This window comes from Danio rerio, chromosome 15, assembly GCF_049306965.1.
Source record: "Danio rerio strain Tuebingen ecotype United States chromosome 15, GRCz12tu, whole genome shotgun sequence".
Lineage (NCBI taxonomy): Eukaryota > Metazoa > Chordata > Actinopteri > Cypriniformes > Danionidae > Danio > Danio rerio.
The window spans coordinates 18,772,628-18,791,779 of NC_133190.1; the positions used below are offsets into that span (position 1 = coordinate 18,772,628).

The window sequence follows — 19,152 nt, forward strand, 5'->3', positions numbered from 1 at the left end:
TTTTAACTTTGTAAACTATAAATCATGGGTCTCCGCATGGTTTGTGTTTCATTTTGTGAACCGACTGACAACAGTTGCTCGCTCCCTTCCTTCTCCCCTGCTCTGCAGGCCATGCCCACTCCTGCCCTTTGCTCGCGGAGCTCCACGCCCACTATGATGCATCTTTTGAAACAATTCTGAGGTGGACCTGAACCGAAAGTGGGGTTTGTCATGGCCCTTTAAAATATGGCAGTGGTAGCAATTACAATGGCCTTTCATCTAATTTTACGCTTGAAAAACTAAATGAAGCTTAAGTCTATTTAACTGAATATATTACATTACAACATCGATGCAGTAAAAACAAAAGTAAAACTAGCTGTGCACAGAGCCCATTTCACAAAGATAAAACTACTTTAGAAAAGTATATTTTTTGTTGTTGTAAGTTTTAAAGGGCACTAATGATGTAAATTAACTTTTGTAAGCTGTTTGGACAGAACTGTGTGTATAGTGTGTCCACAGTCATATTGGAGTGAAATAAACACATTAAGTCTTTTTTATTTCCTGATGTTAAATTAGTATCAAAATCTCAGTGATTTTAAGGCCTACCGCAACGTGACGTAGGAGTAACATGTATACATGTCCACAGAACTTTTTTTTTTTTTGCGTAGAAACTGGGATTAAAAATATCTGTTTTAACTCTCTGTGCATTTTATAACCGAGCACATTTGTAATAAAGACAGTAAAATTGCTATGTAATTCTTGATGTAATCACCACAGCCACATCGTATCAATAAACGCGCATATATATTTCTGTGTGTAATGCAAACGGCATTTGTGTGTGACTCATCATCTCAGAAAGGCTTGAATAAACTCCACCACAAATTTCAGCTTCATCCGTGTCTGTCTCTATCACTGACTGCTGTTTGTCTGCTGTATCCAAAGACTGTAAAAGATATGGATGTAGTATCCTTGACGTCACCCATAGGTTTTTGAAGAATGCAAAAGAAGCTGCAAGTAGTCATTGCCAACCATCGCCATTTTGTTCACGCATCATCGCACCGACCAGGGATAACAAACAAGGGCTAAGAGGCGGAGCGTGAGTGAATCTACAGACCTGCTAGCATTTTGCTTAGACAGGCTTTGGGAGAAACGCCTAATACTTCATTACCTGCTTCTCAATTGTGTTCTGACCACATGTGCTTGGTTGTGTTTTATATCAATAAAGTGTTTAGACTTAACACTGTTGTAATACATTAGCGTCAAAACATTGGTCTTATGACGTTTTTCTACAAGAGGAAAATGCGTGCCATATCATCTGATAATTGTAAGACATAATAATAAAAAAATGGACCGTGTAAAGTCACATAAAAAAAAAAAAAGATTCAATGTATATGCCAAGTTCAGCGGCTAATCAGCCGGAATCAGCTGAGGTGAAGTGTCGGCAGCCAGTGAGACCTAGCTGTCACTCAAGTGTCCCCGCCCTTTATTTTGCAGACTTAATATAACCTAATATAAACAAAACTAAAAAAAAAATCTAAAAAAATAAAAAAATAAAAAACAGCTACACTGTATTCAGACAGCAAAATGGGCAGATTTTGGAAGCTATAATAAATAATTTGATGGATATTTTATGCTGAAAATTTAAAGACTCATTCTGGAGACACCAAAGGCTTATCTTACATTTTGTAAAAGAGATAAAATGGGTGCCCTTTAAATTAGATTTTAGTTAATGCACAATATTATTTTAAAAACAGTTTAAAACAGCCTTATGTTTCTAGCAATTTCATTGCCTTTTTCAGTTTTTAATTTGTAATTTGAATATTATTTATATAAAATTTTTTAGTAATTGTAATTTGAGTTTTCGTTTTTTAGTCAATCCATTTTAACTTAATAAGAAATATTTCTATAAATGCATTTAAATGTATTTTAATTAAGTAATGTAAAATTAATTTCAAGCTGTATAGTTTAATCTGAATGGCCTTAATTGTTATTAACTGTAACTGTGATATTATGGATATGAGATGTAAACAGTGAAATCACGTGATGCACATTAATGTGTCTCTCAGGATGCAGAGGGTGTGTGTGTGTTTGTGTGTGTGTGTGTGTGTGTGTGAGAGAGAGAGAGAGCATCATTTGTCCAGCAGCAGCGGCAGAAGCAGGAATGGCTCGACGGTGCAGTAATCCTCTACTGTATCTCTTCAACTACACTACAGTCAGATATGTGGTCACTCAGAATAAAATAGTTGGACTTTTATACAGATTCTTTCAACTCATCATCATGTGCTATCTGATTGGGTAAGAGTCATCATTACTTCGTTTAGCTGAACTTTAATGATATCTATGAAAGAATTTCGTTGTTCTTATGGTTTGACTGAACACGTTTATTCTGAACAGGTGGGTGTTTGTGACAAAGAAAGGATACCAAGTCGTGGATGACACTATCGAGAGCTCTGTGGTAACTAAAGTTAAAGGAATCGCGCGTGTCAATACAACCTTTTCAGATCTATGGGGACCAGAGGAATACGTTATACCAGACCATGTAAGTCATAAACCACAATGGAGTCAGAGTTAGTCCGGATATTTAATGATTTGCTTCGTGAATTTGCTTTATTTATCAAATGTTTTGGTTAATTTCCATTTCAGGGTGGGAAGTTTCTTTTTGTAGTAACCAACTTCATTGAAACACCAAACCAAACATTAACCACATGTCCAGAGGTAAGGCTGAACTCTGTTATTATCATTTATCAAAACATTTGATTGAGTCATTTTTAAACAAATTTCTATTTTCTGAAATACATTCACTTTAAAGTATTTGCTTTCAGTTACTGCAAATGTTAAGCCAATTTGTACATTATAGCTCCCTTCAGGCCATTAAGAGCACTGTGGTATTATATGCATGTATATGTATATCACCGCTGATGTACAGTGCAGAATACTTAAAAAAAAACACTACATGGCTTTTACCATCCCATTAATAAGGATTACTGATTGATTTTGTTGATGGCTGGTTTGACAACGTCAATTTCCATGCTACCATTTCCTATGTTATCAGTCTCAAGGGACATTCCTGCTTTTAAATGTGTGCCTAACAATTGCATGATATAAGGGTGTTCACATTGTCCATTTCACTCTGCTATATTCTTATTGTTTTCCTAAATACACAAGATGGATATGTTTGACTGATGAACTGGTGTCTTGTGTTGTTTACAGTGTCTCAATGACGCAGAATTGGATTCTGTCAGTGCAAATGGAGCTTTATGCTGGTTTAGACTATTTTAAGTTCTTGTCGAGTTTAACGAGATACATTAATTGGACTGAAACAGTACAGCCAAAATGATTGACTGCTTTTATAAAAAAAAAAACAGATAAATTTAAACAGGAAAATGTTGTGATGCAAAAATGACCTCAGAGCCAGGAAGAATAATTCATCACCGAATCATTCAAGATTTTCCCATGGGTTCTTAGTAGAAATAGAATAACATAAATCATTTATTCATTTGACTTCGGCTTAGTCCCTTTATTAATCTGGGGTCGCTACAGCGGAATGAACCGCCAACTTAACAAGCAAATGTTTTACACAGCGGATGCCATTCCAGCTGCAACCCAGAACTGGAAAACATCCATATACACTCATTCACACACACAAATACACTACGCCAATTTAATTTAATCAGTTCACCTGTAGTGCATGTGTTTGGGCTGTGAGTGAAACCGGAGAGAACATGCAAACTCTACCACAGAAATGGCAACTGACTCAAACCAGTAACCTTTTTGCTGTGAGGCAACAGTGCTAACCACTGAGCCACTGTGTCGCCAGAAATAGAAAAACAGGAAATAAAAAATAACAATACAATCGAAACCTCACATCATCGGTAAATATAACTTTTTTTTTAAAACTGCTTATCTTCTGTTAGGTAATAAGTAAATATTAATGCCTTTTGTCATTCATTTACATCTTAAGATAAACTCAAAACACAAATATATCAAAACTCCTGTTTAATTATGAACATTTTAATAATTCTAATTTAATATCTGATTATACATATTTTTTTATTTAGACTTTTACCTGCACTGTAAAACGTTGACTCAATTAAATTTGTAAGACAACATGTTAGGCAAATTGACTTTTAAGCCAAATCGAGTGCAGTATTTGGGTTAAAAGCTGAGTCAGCTCAAAAACAGATGTGCAGCAAGTTGCCTTACAATTTTAAGTTGAGTAAACAACTTTTTATCGTGCAGATAGAATCAAATTATGTTTACCATACAAAAAATGAATTATAAAAAAAAATCTAATCAAATATTAGGTTAGAATCTAAGGCCTTTAGAGGCTACACGGTGGCTCAGTAACGCACAGGGACCTCACAGCAAGAACAATGCTGGTTCGCATCCCGGCTGGGTCAGTTGCCAATTCTGTGTGGACTGTATGTTCTCCCCTTGTTCGCATGGTTTTTCTCTGGTTGCTCCGGTTTCTCCTAGTCCAAAGACATGCGCTACAGGTGAATTGAATAAACTTAAATTGGCCGTAGTGAGACGACGCAGTGGCGCAGTAGGTAGTGCTGTCGCCTCACAGCAAGAAGGTTGCTGGGTCGCAGGTTCGAGCCTCGGCTGGGTCAGTTGGTGTTTCTGTGTGGAGTTTGCATGTTCTCCCTGCTTTCGTGTGGGTTTCCTCTGGGTGCTCCGGTTTCCCCCACAGTCCAAAGACATGCGGTACAGGTGAATTGGGTAGGCTAAATTCTCTGTAGTGTATGAGTATGTGTGTGTGAATGTTTCACAGAGATGGGTTGCGGCTGAAAGGGCACCCGCTGCGTAAATCATCTGAAATCATCTTTAATGAAAGCCAAGTATGGATGTCAAACCAAAATTTAAAAGTAAATTCACAAGAAAAAAAAAAAAGTGATTGAGTGTGTCTGGAAAATTTGAACGAAACCGCTATGGATTGAGAGCCCTTATCTGATGATGTCAGTTTGTTGGCTTGAATAGCATTTTTAGCCACGCCTCTACAATCGTTAGTTTGCTGCAAGTGAAAGATAAGAGGAGGGGCAAAAATAAAACCCTGCCCCTACTCAATATCCTCCTGAGACCCCGCCCATTGACTTGTGTTCTCTGAAGTGGACATTGCATTTTCATGAATTTTCATTGAATTTTTTGAGCTACTTTGTCAAGTCCTGTTGTACTGTTCAAATGACATCCTGGGCTTACTAGTGATATGTCATTTAATGGGCTGCCATGCTAGGAACCAGTTCCTGTACTGCATCCAAAAAGGGCGACAATGCGACATACAAAACAGCACATTATATGGGAAGGGGAGAGGTATGTAAAATGTAGCTTTTAAAATGATTTTTTACTATTATTACTAAATATATATTTGTTTATTAAAGTGTCAGGAACAGTACATTTAGCTTTCAAAGCTGTTACCTTTTGTGTTTCAAAATATCATCCTTTTTTAAATGTCCTCAGAGGTCGTGTTAGACTTTCTCATTGTCCGTCATTTTGAACGGAGAGGGTTGTAAAAATTCCGTCATAACCTATTGTTGTATTATTGATCGTTATTTAGTTTGCAGATTTTCTAATCGCTTTTTTCATTCATATTTTAATAATGAACTTGCACGACGAGCATAGAGGCTAAATTATTCATTTATTTATTTGGCTAATGAACAAAAACTCTTATCTGCCTTAACTCATATCTTCTTCCTGCGTCGACTTGAACTGGGTGTTTGCATGTGTGTAATCAAACGCATCAAGGGAGACTGATACAGAGGCAGTTGTCATTAAATTCTGTGTCTTTGCCTCTGAGATTTGACTTCTCGTGACCAAACACCGGAATTAGCAACTCTTCAGTCAGCGTTTTGTAGTTAGGACACATTTCTCCTAAGGCTGTGTTCAGAACAAAGTTTGCTGGATTCTCTAAATGTGGCATTTCCCGATCCTGCAAACACTTGTTTCACCAGAAAAAAATACTACAGCACGCGCTCCTTCTGCACCCCTCTGCATTCGGTAGTGCTCACAACGCACTTCAAAGCACCTGACCTCCTCGCTGCAGTTTAGTTGGCTTGTAACATCTGTCGGCAACTGAGGATTTTTGTCTGTTTGTTCTTTATAGTCCACTGCATCACTTCCTCCTTTTTACCTTTATTATTAACATCACAACTATTTGGTCGTTTAAAGAAACTTCTCACTCAGCTGCAACTGTACGCATCGGTGACAAAGGGACAATCGCCATCAGCTGGACAGGAGTGGAATTACAGTTAGCCACAAATTACGTTAGATCACCCTTAGCATATTCCAGCAAAATGACGGATCACCTTCAGATGTTTCCATCACTGCTGAAAAAAAATCCGTCAATATAAAAATATTTTGTTAACGTAACCTCTGTGTCCACTATAGTGTACACCAGGACCATCTTAATGTAATTAATGTCTGCATGTTTTAGGGGGCAGAACTGAAGCAGAGAGGATTCTTTATAAAAAAAAAGTTGAGGGAGACTCTGATTTAGAGTCTGACAATCAGATAATTAGAGAATTAAAGACAATTAGAAAATGACAAGTTTTAAATATTTTTTTTGTGTGTGTTGAGTTTGTTTTTACAAACTCAACAACATCATGTGCAATAACATCACTTCTTTTTTTTTTTTTTTTGAGTTCAGCTCTCTTTCAGACTAAACTGTTTCAGGATTTTAAATACAAAAGGAAAAAATGCCTCTTGTTTTTTTTTTTTTACATTAATATTGTATTAATATCCCTTTACAGCCATATCCTGTACAGTTTTGTTGTCTTAGTTTGGCAGTTGTTTCGAACTAAAATGGTCCTGTGGAACACTACAGTGGACATGCTGTAAAATTAAAAATAAAAACTAAATGTAAAAAAACTAAATTGTAGAATTTTTAACCCAAAGGATGTAGAAAATCACAGAGAAAAAAAGAAAAAAAACTTTTTTCGGTCTCAGGAGGATATTCCATTTCAGTTGGAAGTACTTTATTATACTAAAATGGAGCATTGAGTAGGGGGCGGGGTTTTATTTTTCGCCCCTTCTCTCATCTTTCACTCCATTTCAGTTGGAAATATGTCATTATATTGAAATGAACAGTGGTCTGTCTTGTTTTAGAGCCCCTCTGTACCGTTTAGCACATGCACCCATGACGACAATTGCACAGAAGGAGAGGCTGTTAGGGCTGGAAATGGTATGAATTTAAACTGATTTTTCAGTCTAGCTCACATAATAAAGCCATGCTCCATGGAATGTTTTCCATCCATATATGTTGTGTATTAAATATGTCAAAACATATTAATTCTCTCCCGAATACTTAGGAATTAAAACCGGCACCTGTAGGAAAACAGATGGGAATGAAACCAACACATGTGAAATATATGGCTGGTGTCCCACTGAAAAGTCCTCGCGGCCAGAGTAAGAAAGTTTTCTCTCACTTTTTAAAATTCACTTCCAATGCTATACCCAGAATAGGATAATAATAAAATGAGATAAAGTACAAAATGATAAAAGAAAAACCCTAAATGCTGTGAAATGTTTTAGGGCCGCAACTATGTTGAGAGAAGCTGAAAACTTTACTGTGTACATAAGGAACTTCATTAAATTTTCCCAGTTCAACCTCTCCAAGTAAGATAATCAGTGTGCTTTAAATATAAAAACCCTTGACTGAATAAAACAGTTGATTAACTATTATCAATAAATGATCTCAAATGTTATTTTGTTCCTCTCAGAACAAATATTCTAAAGGAAGGTTATCCGTCGTATATAAAAACCTGTTTGCATGACGAAATTCATCACCCATATTGTCCTGTATTTCGGCTGGGAGATATTGTGAGCAAAGCTGGATATAGGTTTGAAGAAGTGGCAGCAAAGGTGAGAAATTCGAGTGGATTTAATGTGTGGTGGAAGTACTAAACTTAATTTGATGTGCTTATTATGCTACATGTTATATTTATTTTTAATTCCAGGGTGGTTCAATTGGGATTGTGATTAAGTGGTCATGTGACTTTGATATGGATACTTCAGACTGTCATCCTCAGTACAGCTTTATGGCAATGGGGAGCAGCACGCCAGTCACAGCTGGATATAACTTCAGGTATTCACATGCTGATCAAAATTGTTCTCAGAGTTTTGATAATGACTTTTCAACAGACCAATATTAGAAGACAGATTATGCACACTTGATTGCTTCAGAAACAATGTAATGCTCATTGTCCAACATCTGCAGAAGTTTTAATTGTGGTTATACCATGTTACCCTTTAAAATTAGTCAACAACTATAGAACCTTTTTACAAGACTGTTATGACACATTTTACAGTCATCATAATCCTAAATCCTTGAAAGTTTTTAAAATTTAGATTTTTTAAAATGTATGAATATTTATATGCATTTATAAATGTGTTATATCATGTTTGCGCCCAATTACAAAAAATAATTACTGCTTATGTAAGGTGTTTCTAATGTAGCGTCTATGGGGCTGAGAGTAAATTTGAGGTTATTCTCTTCTCTGGCTCCCGTCATCAGTCTCACACAATTTTTTTTTCCATTTTCTGAAAGTCTTTATAACACCATCAAGCAGTTTTTCTTTTATTAGTTCAGCAAACAGAGTTGTAAAAATTTTTTACTGCGCTCTAAGTTTACCCATCTATGATGCCTTCAGCTACCTTCAGTACCTCGTAAATGTGAAAAGAGTCTATGATTGTGACATATAAAAAAATTTAAAGAAATATATAGATTACAACAAAAATTTCAGATATGTTTAAATCTCCATCAAAAGGAGTTCTTATGTTGAATATCTCTAATATCTTCTCAGATTTGCTCGCTATTCCAGTGATGCTGCAGGAAGGACGCACAGAAATCTTTACAAGGTGTATGGATTCCAATTGAATGTCATGGTGTTCGGAACGGTATGTTGTCCAAATACCACTGTTTTTATTAGGTACACCTTTCTAGAATCACAGCGGCCTTCAGAAGTGCCTAAACAAGGTGCTGGAAATATTCCTTGGAGATTTTTTTCCATATTGATATTATTTGGCATCACATATACACTCTAAAAAGCAATTAGTTGCTTAAAAAAAGTGAGTAAATCTATTGCCTTAAAAGCGACAAGTTGAGTTTACTTAAAAACATGAGTACCTTGTAATTTGAAACATTTAAGTTGACTAAACTTTATTTTATTGTAGTTTTACCTAAAAAATTAAAGGCAAAGGGTGGCATGGTGGCTCAGTTGTTAGCGCTGTCGCCTCACAGAAGGAAGATCACTGGTTTGAGTCCCGGTTGGGCCAGTTGGCATTTTTGTGTGGAGTACTGGATTGCGGCTGGAAGTGCATCCGTTGCGTCACGTGAAACACATGCTGGCTGTTTATTTTATTGTGGTGACCTCTGAAATACAAACTAAGCCGAAGGAAAATTAATGAATGAGTGAAATTTAAGGCAAGGGTTTATTCACTTTTTTAGGCGAAGCCAACAAATCGCTTTATACTGTACATGGTTAAACAGTAACTAAAGATACTATACCAGACCTGATTGGGGCAAGTGTATCTGTCTGTGGACTGCAAGACAGGGGCTTAACATAAAAGGCGCGTAACTTATAGTAGAGGCGTAACTAGCAGTAAAGGGATAACTTGCAGTTATTGAGATCCTATTGAACCATGCGAGATGTCACAACGAGATGTTGTTGGCATTAGAAAGTAATAACTGTGATGATTGGGTCTAGGGTTGGAGAAGGTGTAGACGTTAGTAACTGTGATTGTTAGGTTTAGGGTTGGGGAACGTGTAGATGGTAATAACTGTGATGGTTGGGTTTAGGTGTGGAGTAGGTGTAGATGTCAATAACTGGCGTTGGCTTTAGGGTTGGGAAAGGTATAGATGTTAATAACTGTGCTGTGATGGTTGGGTTTACTCGTGGAGTAGGTACAGACGTTAATAACTTTGACAGTTGGGCTTAGTGTTGGGGAAGGTGTAGATGGTAATAACTGTGATGGTTAGGTTTAGGTGTGGAGTAGATGTAGATGTCATTACTGTGATGTTGGATTTAGGATTGGGAAATATGTAGACATTGATATCTGTGATGGTTGGGTTTGGGTGTGAGGTAGACGTTAATAATCGTGACTAGGGATGCACGATATATCGGAGGCCATATCGTTTTCGGCCGATAAATGCTATTTTTAAGATTATCGTTATCGATCCGATGTCTAAATTAGGCTGATATCTTTAAGCCGATAAATTACGTAATTGTTGCTGCGCACGCGTGGGCGGAACATGTTCAGACTTATTCATGAATCTCTCCTCACACTGATTATTCCTTCAAAGTCCGTCCTTTCTTCACGTGGTATTGCTGTGCGTTAGTAACTCAGTAAGTAACCATTATGCTTATCATTGTAGATATGTTTGATTGAGTGTCATTGTGTATTTTGCTTCAAATCGCCTCATATGAATTATTACATACACTGTTAGACCTTACCAGGCTTTTTTACAGAAGAACACTGGCAACACTGTTTCCAGCTACTCACTGCAAAAGTTTGGTTACAGTAAGTACCTGGCAACAGTGTTGCCAGTTAATTACTGAAACTGAACCCTTACAGTGAGTGGCTGGCAACAGTGTTGCCAGTTGTTTACTGTAACTGAACCATTGCAGTGAGTAGCTGGCAACAGTGTTGCCAGTTAATTACTGTAATAGAGCAGTAGTGGTAACTAACTGGAAACTGTGCACAGTTAATTACTGTACTGTAGTGTTACAACTCACAGCATTATACTGCATACACAATAGTATGTCAAGGTGTTAATTAAATTAATTAGTATTCTTACCTGTTATTAATTATTTAAATTAAGTTGTAAATTCTGACAAATTTATTTTATTGTTTTGGCAGCAAACAAATACAAAACAGAAAATGTATAACAAAATTAAGAAATCAGCAGATATAAATATCATCTTACATATTACTGAGAGCCCCAGGTCTGCACAGAAAGGCTGCAGTCAAACTAACGTTTAAGCATGCAAAATTCTGTCACATGGCTCTGCGAAAAGGAGTGGGATTAAACAAAATATTTAGAGATTGAAAAAGCAAGCAACTGGTCCATAATTTTTGTTCAGAGAGGTCATGGTTTGATCTGTGATTAGTCTCAAGCAATCACATGATGTGATTTCGCAGTTCAGAGATCTCCCAAGCTTGAACTTTCCAATGCTGCAAACTGTAAAATTTGTCGCATGAGCTTGCATTCCAGGTCTGCAGCATTCACATGCGTATGACTGGAAGTCTAAAGGGAGAGAAGTGCAGTGTGACCGGGACTTTAAGCTGTAACTCTAATTAAACACACCTGATAAAACTAATTAAGGCTAGTTAGAAATCTACAGGTAATGTTGAAGAAGGGTGGGAACTAAACTCTGCTGCCCTGCAGTTCTCCAGTAACTTGGAGTTTGACCCCTGGAGATCTACGTTCCTGCAGATTTCAGTTGCTACCCATATCAAACACACCTGCCTGTAATTATCACGTGGTGTTCAGGTCCTAATTAATTGGTTTAGGTGTGTTTGATATGGATAGCAACTGAAATCTGCAGGAACGTAGATCTCCAGGAACAGGATTAAGCACGCCTGGTATATAGCATACTTTTAAAGCAACTGCTAACATTTATCACAATCACATATCCAATAAACACACACACACACACACAAAGTGCTGCAGTGAAATGTGTTACTCTCTCCTCAATGCTGACCATGCAAAAAAAAAAAAAAAAAAACTGAACAGCAAAAAACAAAATAATTATTTTAAATTTTAAAGTTTTAAATAATTAAAAGCTCTTTCAAATCTCAAAAAGTTTAAAATAATTATAGAAAACAAAAATAAAGTTGGCAACACCGAAAAACCAAAGGATCCAATCTTTTATTTTTATAATTATCTCATGACAACAAACTTTTTTATTGTTTCAAATATAAATTCATAGGTGGAAACACTGCTCTGAAAAATACTTAGCAACAAACTCACAACCTGGGACCGGACAGGGGAGCTTTTGTGTGTGGATGGCTATGTGTATCATGTTTTTGTGATTCCCTGTGATAATGTGCACATGTTCCCTTACTGAGATGATGGAATTTAATTTTGGCTTAGTTGCCAGAAAGATACATACAACTTTTAGCATCTGTACATTATGGCAGTATGCAATATCCAATAAATACATATACTTAAACAAAAGTAATGTAAGAAGTTATATGAGGAGAGGCTAACTAGCTAACAATGTAGCTTTCAAGTACACATTTCAAGATAACAACAATATAACTTAAAACACAGCCTTATTTTAGAAACCCTCAAAAACATTTGAACACATTTTACTTACTCATTATAGATTCTTATTTAAAGCCTAAAACATATCAGACTCTACATCTGAATTGATGGACAGAGAATAGAGCACACTCAGCAGTAAACAAATCAAACACCTGGCTCTCTTAAAGGGCCAGCATTTTCTGAAAACTCTTTCTAACACCTTTGTGTTTAGAATAAGACGGACAGCCTGTGGGAGTGTGTGGTGATGCCTAAATCATTGTTTTTTACAGTTATTTACTGCACAATCTACAGAGTAACAGTGCAGTTATACTAATTAAACACACCTGATCAAACTAAATCTAAAGGTAGTGTGTTGAAGCAGGGCTGGAACTAAATTCTATTAGGCTGTGGCCTTCCAGGAGTTTGACACCCCTGGTACATAGCATATTTTCAAAGCAACTGCCTACATTTATCACAGTTATGCACATATTGTTTAATAAAACAATAAAAATATGCTATAATATAAACTTCATCCATAGAATATAAATAAATAAATAATCTGATTCTCATGTCGTTCCAAATCTGTGGTAAAAATAATAAAAAACACAACAAATATCATGATTTATACATTTATTTAGGAAAGCCTTTATACTGTTAATGGCACTTTTACTTGCCAGTTTTCCTGACAAATTCTTGAGTCTCTGCAAAATTGTATGTGCGTGTTGTTTAAGATATATATATATATATATATATATATATATATATATATATATATATATATATATATATATATATATATATATATATAAAATACTAATATTCAGTTGAAAGTGCAATTACTTAACTATAAGTCAAACTAGGCAATTAGATTAGATTAATTATAGAAAAAGTAAACAAAGTTATAAAAATTATTGTGACAATTTCTTTGCTCTGTGTGAATATTTTTGCCTTTAAATGCATCTCGTCCATATCTTACACTTACCTTTTAATAAGCTCTGTGGCATTGGTTGACTCCTGATACTCCATGTTAAAAACATAAAAGGAACCAAAGAAAACACAGAGATAAAATAAATATAAAATAGCAACATAAAGCATCAGAATAGATGGGGCAGTAAAGGTTGAACAGTAATTTACCATTTATTATCACAGTAAATATCTGTAATGGTACATAGAGTAAATTACTGTAATTTATTCTTTGCACTACAGAATTTCATACAAATCCTGCTCCTTTTACAGTAAAATACTGTTTCTTTTCATTACAGCTAAACACTGGCTATTTTACAGTTATTTACTGCATAATCTACAGTAAGGGTTAACAGTGTATGAAAGCCTTTCCTGCTCTGTCTCTTTGTTGTGTTAAAGATAGCAGGGAGATTTACTTATTACTCCAGGGCCGAATAATATTAGTTTCGGGGTTAATTCTTTTAGTTGCAGCTAGGGCTGGGCGATTTAGCAAAAAAAAAAAAAAAAATCTAGGTTTTTTATAAAGTTTGACCGATTCACGATTTCGATTTTTTTTTTTATTGTGTCACTAGTCTTCTCAAAACATTACAACATGACTGAAGTAACATTCTCTTTATAAGTAACTTGAAAAACCATCTAGTTAAGGAACATTGTATTTTTAATGGCCATGTCATACAAAAATCAGTCAAGGTGTAAATAAATGTAAAACAAATTCACGAGTTAAATAGCGTTGCTGAAGATTTGAATAAGAAATATTTGTGTAAATATTGCACTTGCAGGAATACAGAGGTATTTTTGCTAGTTTTGCTGAGCCTAGGAAAGACTGGCTGTCAGCTCGGCTTTGACTTTGTCTTTAGATTGAATGACAGGTTGTAATGCTGCTGCCTTTTTCTTAAAAAGATACAGTGGAAGAAAAAGGACTGAACATGGAAAATGTAAAGCCTAATTTAACCCAATGTGTGAAGTTGTGGATGTATAGCAGGAGCAAATAAAAGCACCACATGTGTGTCTGATATAAAATAATATATTTAATCTTTTTTTATTTTTCCCCCTTTTAAATACCGATCATTTGATGCACTTTGCTCCACTCTCTGTATTATGCTGGCTGATCTGTCTGGTTTTCAACTAGGTCCGCTAAATGACGTCATGGAGGCGGGTACTTTCATTTTCACTGCTACAGCCCCTTACCTCGTGTTCAAACCAAAAGATCGACACGGTTTTTCACATGGCAGGCTTTTACGTCCTTCATACATGTTAAGATCGAGTTTATCTACTTGATGAGGGAATATGTCTTGACAATCCACACAGATGTGCAACAAATAAAATCCTACATGACTTAACGCTTTAACAGGCAGTCAAGCAGGTCGCACACCAGAAGCGCCGCAACACCGCGCGGACATGAAAGTTTAAACTTTTACACACCAAACGCGCACATTCACATGATATTTAACATGAAACTTATCAGATGGCGCTCTGTGGGCCGGCTGAAATATGAACTGCTTCGTGAATCGTGGCTGGGCGGCGCCGTTGTATGTATAGAAACCTGTTTAGAATTCTAAAATCTATGGCGTGGTGCTGTGTGGTGCGTCGCCGAGAGGCGCTTCTGGTGTGCTTCCTGCTTCATACAGAGAGTGAACCCAAGCGCATTGGCACCATTATAATGTATTAAGTATATATACTTTTAAAAATCGCGATTTCTCGATTTCATTCAAAATTAAATCGTCTTAAAATGTAAATTCGAATTAATCTAAAAATCAGAAAAATCGCCCAGCTCTAGTTGCAGCCGGTGAATGAACGAGGACCCGAAAAAAGCGCTCCTCTTTTCTGTCTCTCCCTCTTCGCTTCACACACACACACATACACACACACCAAACTGACCTGCACACATGACGCGCTAAACAAAAAATTTTATGGAAGGTTTTTAATCTAATACAATTATTTGTTATTATCAACGCGTTGCTTCCCATGTGTTGTTGATGTAAGATTGTATTCAGTTTGATCAGAATATTCATATTGATTATAACGAGCACGCGAGAGCTTTCACCGCACGCACTTACACACACATAGATCTGATAGGCTTCACACACACATAGATCTTGAGCCTTCACAGAACAACAGGGGAGAGCCTGGGTGCACCGGTCACTGAATACAGCATACGAGCCACACGTTCTGTCTTTATATTCTGCTCTGTGTTTGTCATAAAGTCATCTGAGCTCAATGATCAGGTTTGTATCAAAATCCGTCTGCGCCCTCACAGCGGTTTATCATAAACTTTTCATCGATCATTTTCCCCGCGATTGACAGCAAGAACGAACACAGAAGCGTTGATGCTACGTGTTCAAAAGAATCTAAAACGCCAAATAGGATGCATTTTTAAAAATAATACATTCAGTATCTAGCTTTTCACTTGTACAGTGGCTTTGAACTGTCAAAACACCTCTAAAAAAGGCTTTTTCGGACATGACATATGTATATATATAATACATATATATGTATATAATAATACATATATATATATATTTATATATATATATATATATATATATATATATATATATATATATATATATATATATATATATATATATAAACATATATATAATGTACACATGTACATTACTGTAAACTGTTTTATTCAAGAACATTTGAGCTGGTTTTAGTCCTTAGCTCTTTAATTTTCATCTTATTTAAAATATATTTAACTTGCTTGTTAATTAAATCCCATTTTGGTATTTAACCTTTTTAATTTTATGCAACAGTCAATTTGAATGTTAATTTGCTATGAAGAAAATGAAATAATGCATTTTTTGCATGCTGATTTGTGTGAAATCTTGAATATAGGTCTATATAATCACCTTGCAATTTTGAAATCATAGCTTTTTTGCTTCGAGTATAGACTATTTAGTTCAAAAGAGTGGAGTTTCAGCTTTTATGAAGTTTGCTGTACACTGTTAACCCTTACTGTAGATTATGCAGTAAATAACTGTAAAATAGCCAGTGTTTTGCTGTATTAAAAGGAAACAGTATTTTACTGTAAAAGAAGCAGGATTTGTATGAAATTTTGTAGTGCAAAGAATAAATTACAGTAATTTACTTTATGTACCGATTACAGATAGTTACTGTGATAATAAATGGTAAATTACTGCTCAACCATTATTACCCCATGTACTGCTTTATGTTGCTATATATATATATATATATATATATATATATATATATATATATATATATATATATATATATATATATATATATATATATATATATATATATATATATATATATATATATATATATATATATATACTGTTCAGTTTTGGTATGTGTATGGTCAGTATTGAGGAGAAAGTGAGACAATGCATTGATGATAAGCTAAATTTCTCTGCAGCCATCTCTGTGTTTTCTTTGGTTCCTTTTATGTTTTTAACATTGAGTATCAGGAGTCAACCAATGTCAATGTCACAGAGCTAATTAAAAGGTAAAGATATCGACGAGATGCATTTAAAGGCAAAAATATTCACACAGAGCAACCAAATTATCACAATCATTTTTATAACTTTGTTTACTTTTCTATAATTAATTTAATTTGCCTAGTTTAGTCAATAGTTAAGCTTTTAAATTGCACTTTAAGCTGAATATTAGTATTTTGCTAATTAACTAGTAAAAATGTGTTATTTAAAAAATATGTTAAACAGCACGTACATACATTTTCGCAGAGACTCAATGAATTTGTTTGGAAAACTTCAAATGAAGTTAGTAAAAATGGCATTAACAGTATAGTATAAAGACTTTCCTAAATAAATGTATTAATCAGGTTATTTGTTTTTTATTATTATTATTACTACAGGTTTGAAACAACATGAGGATCAGATTATTTATTTATTTTTTATTTTTTTGCTTTGGATGACGTTTGTATATTGTTTGTATATTATTGTTTTTATTCAATGATATGTGCATGATTGTGATAAATGTAGGCAATTCCTTATGTACCAGGGATGTAAAACAGGGATGTAATTCCATATTATGTACCAAAATATGCTATGTACCAGGGATGTAAAACTCCTGGAGGGCCGCAGCCCAGCAGAATTTAGTTCCAGCCCTGCTTCAACACACTACCTTTAGATTTAGTTTGATTAGGTGTGTTTAATTAGTATAACTGCACTGCTACTCTGTAGATTGTGCAGTAAATAACTGCAAAATAGCCAGTGTTTTGCTGTAATAAAAGAAAACATTTATTATTTATTAACACATTATTTTACTGTGAAAGGTGTAGACTTTGTATGAAATTGTGTAGTGCAAAAATTAATTCCAATAAATTCTCTGATGGTTTATGTTGCTATTTATAGAGACGCGCATTTTAAAGGCAGAAAATAATGATTTAGGCATCACCATACACTCCCACAGGCTGTCTGTCTTATTCTAAACACAAAGGTGTTAGAAATAGTTTTCAGAAAATGCTGGCCCTTTAAGGGAGCCAGGTGTTTGATTTGTTTACTGCTGAGTGTGCTCTATTCTCTGTCCATCAATTCAGATGTAGAGTCTGATATGTTTTAGGCTTTAAATAAGAATCTATAATGAGTAAGTAAAATGTGTTCAAATGTTTTTGAGGGTTTCTAAAATAAGGCTGTGTTTTAAGTTATATTGTTGTTATCTTGAACTGTGTACTTGAAAGCTACATTGTTAGCTAGTTAGCCTCTCCTCATATAACTTCTTACATTACTTTTGTTTAAGTATTTATTGGATATTGCATACTGCCATAATGTACAGATGCTAAAAGTTGTATGTATCTTTCTGGCAACTAAGCCAAAATTAAATTCCTTCATCTCAGTAAGGTAACTTGTGCACATCGTCACAGGGAATCACAAAAACATGATACACATAGCCATCCACACACAAAAGCTCCACTGTCCGGTCCCAGGTTGTGAGTTTGTTGCTAAGTATTTTTCAGAGCAGTGTTTCCACCTATGAATTTATATTAGAAACAATAATAAAGTTTGTTGTCATGAGATAATTATAACAATAAAAGATTGGATCCTTTGGTTTTTCGGTGTTGCCAACTTTATTTTTTATAATTACTTTAAACTTTTTATTGAGATTTAACACAGTTTTTAATTATTTAAAACTTTAAAATTTAAAATAATTATGTTGTGTTTTTTGCTGTTCATTTGCTGATCTACCTTCCTGCAGATTTTAGTTGCTATTCATTTCAAACACACCTAAACCAATTAATTAGGACCTGAACACCAGGTGATAATTACAGGCAGGTGTGTTTGATATTGGTAGCAACTGAAATCTGCAGGAAGGTAGATATCCAGGAACAGGACTGAGCACCACTGCTGTATACCATGGGGGTCAAACTCCAAGTTCCTGGAGAACTGCAGCGCAGCAGAGTTTAGTTCCCACCCTGCTTCAACATTACCTGTAGATTTCTAACAAGCCTTAATTAGTTTGATCAGGTGTGTTTAATTAGAGTTACAGCTTAAAGTCCCGGTCACACTGCACTTTTCTCCCTATAGACTTCCATTCATAGGCATGTGAGTACTGCAGACCTGGAATGATAGCTCATGCGACAAATTTCATAATTCGCAGCATTGGAAAGTTCAAGCTTGGAGAACGCTGACATGCGAAATCACATCATGTGATTGCTTGATACCAATCAAAGATCAGAACATGACCTCTCTGGCTTGCTTTTTCAATCTCTAATTATTTTGTTTAATTCCACTACTCGCTTTGTTTAATTCCACTTCGCAGTGCCGTATGACAGAATTTTGCTTGCTCAAATGTTAGTGTAACTGCAGCCTTACTGTGCAGACCTGTAATATGCAAGACAATATTTATATCTGCTGATTTCTTAATTTTGTTATACTTTTTCTGTTATTTATTTGTTTCGTGCCAAAACAATAAAATAAAATTGTCTGAAAAATTTCATGCCTTCTATTTTTAAATAACAGCTAAGAATACTGATT

General features: G+C 35.2%; 1 protein-coding gene across 5 annotated transcripts in view; it reads left to right on the forward strand.

Moving 5' to 3' along the window:
* The first annotated feature begins 964 nt into the window (after positions 1 to 964).
* The window catches only part of p2rx8 (purinergic receptor P2X, ligand-gated ion channel, 8), a 29,926-nt gene continuing 11,738 nt past the window's right edge, over positions 965 to 19,152 (forward strand). Inside the window, exons 1-10 of one of the 5 annotated variants that reach the window (XM_073922807.1) lie at positions 965 to 1,075; positions 2,046 to 2,274; positions 2,374 to 2,518; positions 2,623 to 2,694; positions 7,081 to 7,156; positions 7,284 to 7,380; positions 7,507 to 7,590; positions 7,695 to 7,836; positions 7,932 to 8,059; positions 8,778 to 8,871. In XM_073922807.1, the coding sequence (XP_073778908.1) occupies positions 2,141 to 2,274; positions 2,374 to 2,518; positions 2,623 to 2,694; positions 7,081 to 7,156; positions 7,284 to 7,380; positions 7,507 to 7,590; positions 7,695 to 7,836; positions 7,932 to 8,059; positions 8,778 to 8,871 (972 nt within the window). In that variant the 5' untranslated portion in view covers positions 965 to 1,075; positions 2,046 to 2,140. 5 annotated transcript variants of the gene reach the window in all.